At 41.6% G+C, this 10,000-nt stretch overlaps 1 protein-coding gene and 1 long non-coding RNA gene across 5 annotated transcripts in view; one reads left to right on the forward strand and one right to left on the reverse strand.

The window, feature by feature from the left end:
- Positions 1–9,568, reverse strand: part of LOC123520555 — a 65,553-nt gene extending 55,985 nt beyond the window's left edge. Inside the window, exon 1 of the long non-coding RNA XR_006679304.1 lies at positions 9,450–9,568. This is a non-coding gene — a long non-coding RNA (uncharacterized LOC123520555). The remainder of the gene's footprint in view (positions 1–9,449) is intronic.
- Positions 1–10,000, forward strand: part of LOC123520553 (transcriptional regulator ERG homolog) — a 195,519-nt gene that overhangs the window by 2,994 nt on the left and 182,525 nt on the right. For all 4 annotated transcript variants that reach the window (XM_045282924.1, XM_045282925.1, XM_045282926.1 and 1 more), the window contains exon 3: positions 1–151. This exon is cut by the window's left edge and continues 154 nt beyond it. In XM_045282924.1, the coding sequence (XP_045138859.1) occupies positions 1–151 (151 nt within the window). The remainder of the gene's footprint in view (positions 152–10,000) is intronic.

The raw sequence follows: 10,000 nt of genomic DNA on the forward strand, positions 1-10,000 counted from the left end.
CTCCCCCACGTGTCCACCTCCACCACCACCACCACTAACAACAACAATAACAACAGTAGTAGCAGCAGCAGCAGTAGCACCACAGGCCTGCCCATCCACGCCCCTCCGCCCTCCACCCCGGACGATAGAGACACTCCCCACGACAACAAAGGTAAGGATACATCACTTCATGTACCCATCGTGGTGTTCGAGTGGTATTGTGTGGTGTGGTGTGCTGTGGTTAGGTTAGGTTAGGTTACGTTTGGTTAGGTTTGGTTAGGTTAGGTTAGGTTAAGGTTCGGTAAGATTAAGTAAAGGTTAGGATAGGTTAGGTCAGGTTAGGTAAAGTAAAGGTTTGGTTAAGTTAAGTAAGGTTAAATTAGGTTAGATTAGGTTAGGTTAGGTTAGGTTTGGTTTGGTTTGGTTAGGTTAAGTTAGGTTAGGTTAGGTCAGGTTAAGTAAAATAAAGGTTTGGTTAGGTTAAGTAAGATTAAATTACGTTAGGTTAGGTTAGGTTAGGTTAATATAGTGGTGTGGTTTTGTTTTCTCGTGTATATTTTCTTCCTTCCATGATGATACAAATAAGAATAATAAGGTCTTTCTACTACTTTTTTTTCCTGTTTTTTAACATTCTAAGTGGTGTGCGTCTTTGCCTTTTCTCTCTCTCTCTCTCTCTCTCTCTCTCTCTCTCTCTCTCTCTCTCTCTCTCATGATGACAAGTGTAAGGAAAACAAACATTTTACTGAACTTTTTTTTCCATCGAGCTTTTCACTGTTTTACTTCAGTAAGTACTTCAGTGATGACTTTTCTTCTTAACTATGCATTCATTTTCCTTCCTTCGCCTCAATGAAGGTAAGGAAAAACAATCACATAGTTCCTTTACATTTTCCCTCTTTTTTTTGTACCCGTTCTTTTCCACATTACATTCCCAATTTTTCGTTTAATAATAATGAGACGGTGTTTTCCCTCTTTTTTCTTTATTTTCCTTCCTTTCATCATAGCAAATACAAAGAAAACAAGCTCCTTTTACTTAATTTTTCCTTTGATATAATTCGACAAGTGTATTTCTGGAAAACACCTATTTTTACTAATCTATTTTTTCCTTCGTCTAACTAATGTCCTTTTCAGTTCCATGACGCGTTTTCATATTCATTCTGTTTACTATTTGGTGATTTTACACAGCTTCAAAAACTCATGTGGGAGATTAAGATAGTGAAGACTGTGGCCATTAATCCTCTGACGTCCATAGAACATTCCTGATATCAATTAAATGGTCTAATCGTACACAAATCTCAAGGTAAACATGCGTCCCAGTACTGAAGGGGGTTAATAGGAAAAGTAAGGGGCCACACCTGCTTTGTTACTTCTGTGTGTCTCTCAATGTGAAGGAGACGATTATCTCTCCTCTCTGTTGACGATTACCTGTCCTCTCTGTTGTTTTCTTCCTTTTATTTCCATTTCTTCATTGCTCTCTCTTTCCCTAAAAACTAAAGGACATAGTAATTATTTTTCTTTAGTAATTATTTTTTCTTTCCTTCTTATTTCACTTCACCTGTTTTATATTTTTTTCTTTTACTTTCCTTTTTTCATTACCATCTTTTCTTTCCCTAAAAAAACTGCCGGACATGGATTTTTTTCATTCATTCTTTTATCACTGGTATTTTCTTCATTCCTTCTTATCTCACTAATTTTACATCTATTCTCTATTGTTTTTCTTCGTTTTATTTCCCTTTCTCCATTGCCTCTTTTTGTTTCTAAATAACTTCTTCTTCTTCTTCTTCTTCTGCAGCTGCTCCCATGTTCATATGGGGTCGCTGTTCCTCACTAGTCTTCTCCACAAGGCTCTGTCCCCAAACTCCTCTCCACTCAATCCTCTCTCCCTCAGGTCCTCTCCAATACGATCCTTCCATCTTTTCTTTGGCCTGCCACGTCGTCTTCTTCCCTCCACTTCCATATCCAATATCCTTCTGCCGACATATCCTTCTTCTAAATAACTAAGGGACCTAATATTTTTTTCTTCGTTCCTTCTTATCTCCTTGTATCTCTATCCCCCAAAACAAAGATTAATAATATTCCTTCGTTTTAACCTTTCTCCTTTTGCTTGTGTCTCTCAAAACTAAGGAATTCAGATTTCTTTTCATTTATTTATTCATTCAAAATTTAAAATGGTTTATTTAGCCATATATAATTACCTAGGTAGACGTGTACAGACATAGTGAAATTTCTTATCTCTCTTTGTCTCAGCTCCTGTGAACGAAATGATGGAATTGGTATTTCTAATCTTTTTCTTTTCCAGCTTATCTTATTTTTCCTGTTGCATTTCCTTCTTGTTCTCTTGCTCATTAATTTTCACTCCTTCCTTTTCACCATTACTCTATTTTTTATCAACTTTTTTTTAACTCTCAATAGTATTCACACCTGTCCTTCCTCCTCTTCCTACTTCTTCTTCTCTTCCTCCTCCTCCTCTTCTTCCTCCTCCTTTTCCTCTTCCTAATTTTAATCCTCCTTTCCCATCTTCTCATAAATCCCTCCCACTTTTCTTTTCTAATTAATTTACTCTTTTACTCCTATTCCTCCTTTTTAATTCTCCAACCAGCATCACCATCACCACCACCACCACCACCACCACTTCCAGCACTACCACGTCCCCTTCACCTCTTCATTCCCCTGCCTCATCTCCTTGGCCACTATTCCCCTTCACTTCCCCTTCACTTCCCCTCCGCCACCCGCCCTTCCCCTCATAAACATTAATTTATTGAACCCATAATAGGGAAGCTTACATGAGTGTGTGTGTGTGTGTGTGTGTGTGTGTGTGTGTGTGTGTGTGTGTGTGTGTGTGTGTGTGTGTGTGTGTGTGTGTGTGTGAAAAAGGGAAAAGAGAGAGAGAGAGAGAGAGAGAGAGAGAGAGAGAGAGAGAGAGAGAGAGAGAGAGAGAGAGAGAGAGAGAGAGAGAGAGAGAGAGAGAGAGAGAGAGAGAATGACGACCTCTAATATGAAAATGAATACTCCTATCGTCACATCATAGTAGTAGTAGTAGTAGTAGTAGTAGTAGTAGTAGTAGTAGTAGTAGTAGTAGTAGTAGTAGTAGTAGTAGTAGTAGCAATAGTAGTAACAGTAGTAGTAGTAGTAGTAGTAGTAGTAGTAGTAGTAGTAGTAGTAGTAGTAGTAGTAGTAGTAGTAGTAGTAGTAGTAGTCGTCACCGCGGAATTTCAAGGTAAACACAACACGAAACATTGGTAATCGTTGAACGGATTAATGAAACAAAGGTTGATAGGATTACGGAAATGAAGACACACGTTTTTATCATCGGAGAGAGAGAGAGAGAGAGAGAGAGAGAGAGAATATAAAGTTCATTTACTGATTTGAAATGAATACAACAAAAGACTCTCTCTCTCTCTCTCTCTCTCTCTCTCTCTCTCTCTCTCTCTGTGTTAACCCTTAATCTACCCACCACTCTCACTCTCTCTGTCTCTCTCTCTCTCCTCTTCTGCCCCACCCATTCACACCCACCCGCACCCTCTCCCTCTCTCTCTCCCTCTCCCTCTCTCTCCCTCCCGCCCTTCCAATTAAGATGGTTGATAGATTAACTCTCGGATTGATCTTTCTATTAGTGAGCACGGGAAGCCACCAACCCGCCCAGCCGCCCCCCGATTGTGGTGATAGTGGTGGTGGTGGTGGTGGTGGTGATGAGGTGATAAGAATGGTGGTAGAAGTTAAGTGGTGGTATTGGTGGTGGTGGTGTGTGTGTGTGTGTGTGTGTGTGTGTGTGTGTGTGTGTGTGTGTGTGTGTGTGTGATTAACTGTTGTGGTGGTGGTGGTAATGGTGATTATGTGCAAATTGTGGTAATGATGGTGGTAGCAGTAGTAGTGGTGGTGGTAGTTAATTAGGTACGGTAGAAGACAGTAATGGCGGTGGTACTATATGAATAATGGTGGTGGTAGTAGTAGTAGTAGTAGTAGTAGTAGTAGTAGTAGTAGTAGTAGTAGTAGTAGTAGTAGTAGTAGTAGTAGTAGTGGTGGTGGTGGTGGTGGCGGTGGTAATAGTAATAGTAGTGGTGGTGGTAATAGTAACAGTGGTTGTGGTGGTGGTGGTGGTTGTGGTAATAGTAACAGTGGTGGTGGTGGTGGTGGTGGTGATGGTTTAATGGAAGTCGATAAAGGTGTGACGTGAAATAAAATGGTGGTGGTAGCAGAGGAAGAAGTAGTAGTAGTAGTAGTAGTAGTAGTAGTAGTAGTAGTAGTAGTAGTAGTAGTAGTAGTAATAGTAGTAACAGCAGTAGTTGTTGTTGTTTTTATTGTTGTTTTGGCTTCATGACTAATAGAATTTTAATTATCGTCATTTTTACAGAGAGAGAGAGAGAGAGAGAGAGAGAGAGAGAGAGAGAGAGAGAGAGAGAGAGAGATTATTTCACCATCGAAGAAGACACTAAACGAAAGAAGGAAAAAGAAGAGATAGAGAAGGAAGAGGAAGAGACGAAGAAGGAGGAGGAGGAGGAGGAGGAGGAGGAGGAGAAAAGAGGGGAGGAAGGGAGGGAAAGAACTTGAATTACATCGCTTCGGAAGGGAGGGAGAGGAGAGAGGAGGGAGAGCAAGGGAGAGGGAGAGTGAGGGGATACTATCAATCTTTCTCTCTCTTAGGTTAGGGGGAGAAGATTCACTGATTTACACCCTCGGAACATATTTTCGCGATCATGCCTCTCACTTTTTTCCCTTCCTTCTCCTCCACCCTCCTCCTTCCTCCTTCCTCCTCCTTCTCCTCCCTTCGTTTCCTTCCTCTTCCTCAATAGATCTTCCCGCTCTCTCGTACACGCTCAAAGTCGCTAATTCCCGACAACCAGACGCTTACACTGACGCGCCATAAAGATGAGAAAACCCACGGAAAGGTGTTCGCGAAAGTTAAGCGAGTCTAAATTAAGCGTGTTGGTGTGGCGACCCTCTCCCTCTTCCCTCTCCTCCTCTCCTCTCTCTCTCTCTCTCTCTCTCTCCCCCAGTCCCAGTCCCGCCCCATCCTAGAGTCCCAGACCTCCCTCTCCTTTCTGTGTTGTTCGCGTCTATAGATCACACCAACCACGTTCCAATCCTTGCTTCCTGGCTTGCTTGCTTACATACTTACACACACACACACACACACACACACACACACACACACATATACAGTCTCTCTCTCTCTCTCTCTCTCTCTCTCTCTCTCTCTCTCTCCACCATTTTCCTTTCCTTTTTTTTCTCCGTTGTTATATTTTTCTTATTTCTTTCTCCTCCAAATCGTTTTCTTTTCTTTCTCCCTTATTAATTTTCTCTTCATTCATCAAGTCTCCTTTTTCATCATTTTCCGATTCTTCTCTTTTCCCCATTCTCTCTCTCTCTCTCTCTCTCTCTCTCTCTCTCTCTCTCTCTCTCTCTCTCTCTCTCTCTCTCTTTCAATTTTTAGCTCAATTTATATGCTTTATCCAATTATACCTTCCTACCACCACCACCACCACTACTACTACTACTACTACTACTACTACTACTACTACTACTACTACTACTACTACTACTTCTGCTTCAGTATTAGTATGATTAGTAATAGTTATTAGTGGAGCGCACCTAAGAGTAACTATAACCTATACTACAGGATCAACAAAACATTATTAATAGCGATAGAGTTGAATTGAGGTGTTTTCCTTATGATCTAAGGGAGTTCCGGCCTCATAATGTCACCAGTTCGTCAGGTTATCATGTTAATACTTCTGACCTTTCACCAACTCTTACGGTCAAGTTATTGTTTGATTCATCGCCAGTTATACGCTTCTTGTTACACCCATCACCATCTGGTCTTCCCTCAATGCATCTATAACACTTCTCTCTTTTCTTGGTTTAGTTATCGTATTAATACCACATCTCCTTCACGTACCCTAATATTTCAAGCCATTATTATATCTTATCTGAAATATACTTCTCGTTACACACATTTCCGTCATTGCTTTATTCAGTATTCAGTGCATCTATAATCCTTTTCCTTCTTTCACTCGTCAAGTTATCCTATTAGTTCGGCATATCTATCTCGTAGTACCTTATCTCCTTCTGAACCATGACGCATTTTCGCACTTTATACAACTTCAGAAATTAATGTAGGGATTAGAATAGTACACTCTGACTCTCAATCTACTGAATTCCATAGACACTTTCTATTGTAAAAATTGTCTAATCCTACCCAAAATTCGTGGTATAAGTGCATCACAGTAATGAAGTGGATAAGAAGTAAACTATTTATTGTATTTATTACCTGTCACACTCACCACCACGACCATAAGATTCACTACGTGTGCACCGAAGCAACATGCAACTCAACTGAAAGCTTAAACCTGGCCATAATGAGACAAGTACCGTGGCAAAGACTCGAACCGGGATCCGAGCACGGGAAGCCAGCCCAGCACATCAAGCCTATACGAACACACCTTTTTCTTTTTAACCTCTTCAATCTCATGTCGCGTTTCCATATTCATTCTGATTACTATTTGGCGACTTTATGTTGCTTGAGAAACTTACGTGGGAATTGAAAGACTCTGGCCATTAATCCCTTCAGTACAATGACGCGTTTCCATATTCATTCTGATTACTATTTGGTGATTTAATGCAGGTTCTGAAGCTTATGCGGGGATTGAAATAGTACAGACTCAGGCCATTAATCTTTTGACCTCCATAGACCCTTCCTGATGCAAATAAAATCGTCTAATATTTTTTTGTAAGAGGGGAGAACTAACCAAAGGCAACAAAAAGAAATAAAAAAAAGACCACGCAGTCGCCCCGAAGTCTCCATAAAGATCCGATCGAGTTAGCAGAAGGACAGGGATAAAATTATGTACATACCTAAAAAAAACATGGTAAAAATAAGTCGCAGTACTGAAGGGTCAATGGGATTCTTGGGGTTCTATATTTGCGTCACTACAATCTAGCAGTTTAACAATTTACTGAAGAAAGTCTGATATATGTTATAACTGTATATGCAAAGAACCAAGGTGGGTAAATCAAGATGGCATTTTACTTATACTTGATTGTATAATACACGAGAGTACATCGTAAGAGGAGAGGAAGAGATGAAAAATATTGAAGGACAGAAAGTGGAAGTGTTGAAAGCAATGAATGAGCAGATAGAGAAATAGATGAAAAACGCTGAGAAGAAGAGCGACCAGAAGAGAGAGTGATGAAAACAAAGAGACGGGAGATAGGAAAAAAGTTAAAATAAAGACAGGTAAAAGGTAGAAAAGAGAGAGAAGAATACAGAATATGGAAAGATAAGCGACGTAAAATAGTAGCAAGTTAGAATAAAGATACGTAAAGATAGAATAAAAGAGAAAAGAATAAAGAAAGACAAGAGATAGAAAAAGTTCAAATAAAGACACGTAGAGATAGAAAATAAAAAAAGAAGAATACAGAATAAAGAAAGATAATAGATGAAAAATACTTATAGATGGGAGATAGCAAGTTGAAATACGTAAAGACAGAAGACCGAAGAATACACAATACAAAAAGACAGGAGATGTAAAATAAGTGAGAGATAGAATCCAGTCTTTACCGTTACAGTGAATCTATCTCCATAATCACGTACAATATCACAATTTGACCAAAAAAAAAAAAGAATAAATAAACTCACAAATTATTCTAGACAGTGAAAACATACAAAAAAAAAAAACACCCATTAATATTTGAGACTGGACAGCATAGTAGAGAGAGAGAGAGAGAGAGAGAGAGAGAGAGAGAGAGAGAGAGAGAGAGAGAGAGAGAGAGTCATGTCCCTCCGTTGGTGGTCGTGTCCGTACGTATTACTATAACATTATATCGCTCATAGAATCGCCACCTCCCTCTCCCCTATTTCCTTCTCTCTCCTCCTCCTTTGGCCTCCCTTTCCTCCTTCCTTCCTTCCTTCCTTCATCCTTTACTCCTCCTCTTACTCCTTCTTTATTTGCTCCTCCCTCCTCCTATGCTCCTCTGATCGTGCACTCTGACTTATCTTTCTCTTCTTCTACTCCTTCCTTCCCTCTTCTCTCCTCTATTTATTTTCCTTTCTTCTCCTTGTTCTTTCTTACTGTTCTTCTTTCTCCTCCTTCATCAATACCATCTCTCTTTCTGTCTCTCCTTCTTTCTCCTCTCTCTTTCTCTCTCTCCTTCGTGCTTCTTACTATCACTCTTCCTCCTCCACCTCTTCCTTCAATACAACTTAAAATTCCTTCACTGGTATCCTTCCTCCTCTTCTTCCTCTTCCTACTTCTCCTCCTCCTCCTCCTCCTCCTCCTACTACTACTCCTCCTCCCCTCGTCATCATCATCATCATCATCCTTACAATTCAACATTAGTCAAACACCTTCTCTCTTCCTTTTCCTCTTCTTCTTCTCCTTCCTCCTCCTCCTCCTCCTCCTCCTCTTTCTCCTCCCTACCCAGAGGTGAAGATAATGCCTACTAACTGCCTAACTCCCTCAGCCAATCAGCGGCCGCCAATTATCCTGTTAGGGAGGAGCCAATGGCTGGGTGGTGCTGATTAGCTGGCTAATTGATGCAAGGGGGGAGGAGGAGGAGGAAGAGGAGGAAGAGGAGGAGGAGTAGGGGGTGGGGGAAGATGGAATAAGAGAAGAATGATAAGTGTGGAGAGAAAGATGGAGAGAAAAACGAGGAGGAGGAATGGTGAAGGGGATGGGGGGGAGGAGGAGGAGGAGGAGGTGGTGGTGGTGGTGGTGGTGGTGGTGGTGGTAGTAGTAGTGGTGGTAGTGGTAGTAGTGGTAGTGCTAGTAGTAGTAGTAATAGTAGTAGTAGTGGTGGTGGTGTTGGATAGAATAATAAAAGGATAAGAGGAATGGAGAGAAAAAAACAAGGAGAACGAGGAGGAGGAGGAGGAGGAGGAGGAGGAGGAGGACGTGGAGCTGGAGGTGGTGATAATAGTGACGGTGGAGGTGAAAAATAGATAAGAAGAAAAATAATCGGGTGGAAAGAAAGAAGATAGGAGGAAAAACAGGGAGGACGGGGAGGAGGAGGAGGAGGAGGAGGAGGAGGAGGTAATGGCGTTGATGGGTCATTAGAGGAGGCAACAATTAATGGCAGGTTATAATGGCGCATTTTCATTAATATCTGCGGTGCCTCGCCTTGTGTTCGTTAATTGAGTGGTGATGGTGGTGGTGCTGATAGTGGTGGTGGCGGTGGTGAGATAATGAACTGGGAGGAAGGGGACAGTGGTGGTGATGGTGATAGTGGAGATAGTCTTGGTGATGATGGTGGTGGTGATAATGATGCAAGTGGTGATGGTGGTGGTGTGGATATATTTGCCGATGGAATAGTGTTTGTGGTAATGATAATGGTGGTGATTGTGGTGGTGATGGTGGTGGTGGTGATGTGGCGGGACTGTAAGGTGTGGATGGTGGTAATGTGTTGTAGCCATGTATGCTTTCTCTCTCTCTCTCTCTCTCTCTCTCTCTCTCTCTCTCTCTCTCTCTCTTACTTACTTCACCAGATGAGTATAGCCATCGACACAGACAAATCCCACGGCATTTACACACACACACACACTTAAATCAAGAAAACTTAATCCTGTGAGTGAATCTCCACCTGCTTCTCCATCCTCCCTCCCTCCTCTGTATTCTTCCGCCGAGCTCACCCTCCATCTCTCCCTTGTACACGTCCCGCCTAACTGGGACGCAAAGTTGGCTAACCTCTGTGGAATCATTAACTTTTCAATCGAAGTTTTAATATATTCTTTGTGTGTATGTGTGGGTGGAACATTTACAATTAATCTCATTCGTTTTTTCATTAAAGTGCAATATGGAACTAGAAAGCTGTGGGAGGGAGGGAGGGAGGGAGTGCACATGGCGGGAGGGATGAAAGGAGGGTGGAGGACAGAGGTGGAGTCATTGAGAGAGTGGCGGGAGAGGGAATTTTGAAAGTGTATCAGCCAAAACACTGATCTTCTAAGCCTCATCGTGTCTATGCTGCGTGTGAAAAGTGACGTTAGTGGCGGTGTGAAGGCAAGGATGTGGCGAAGTGCTGGCAGGCTTGG

This window comes from Portunus trituberculatus, chromosome 47 (genome assembly GCF_017591435.1).
Source record: "Portunus trituberculatus isolate SZX2019 chromosome 47, ASM1759143v1, whole genome shotgun sequence".
Taxonomy (NCBI): domain Eukaryota; kingdom Metazoa; phylum Arthropoda; class Malacostraca; order Decapoda; family Portunidae; genus Portunus; species Portunus trituberculatus.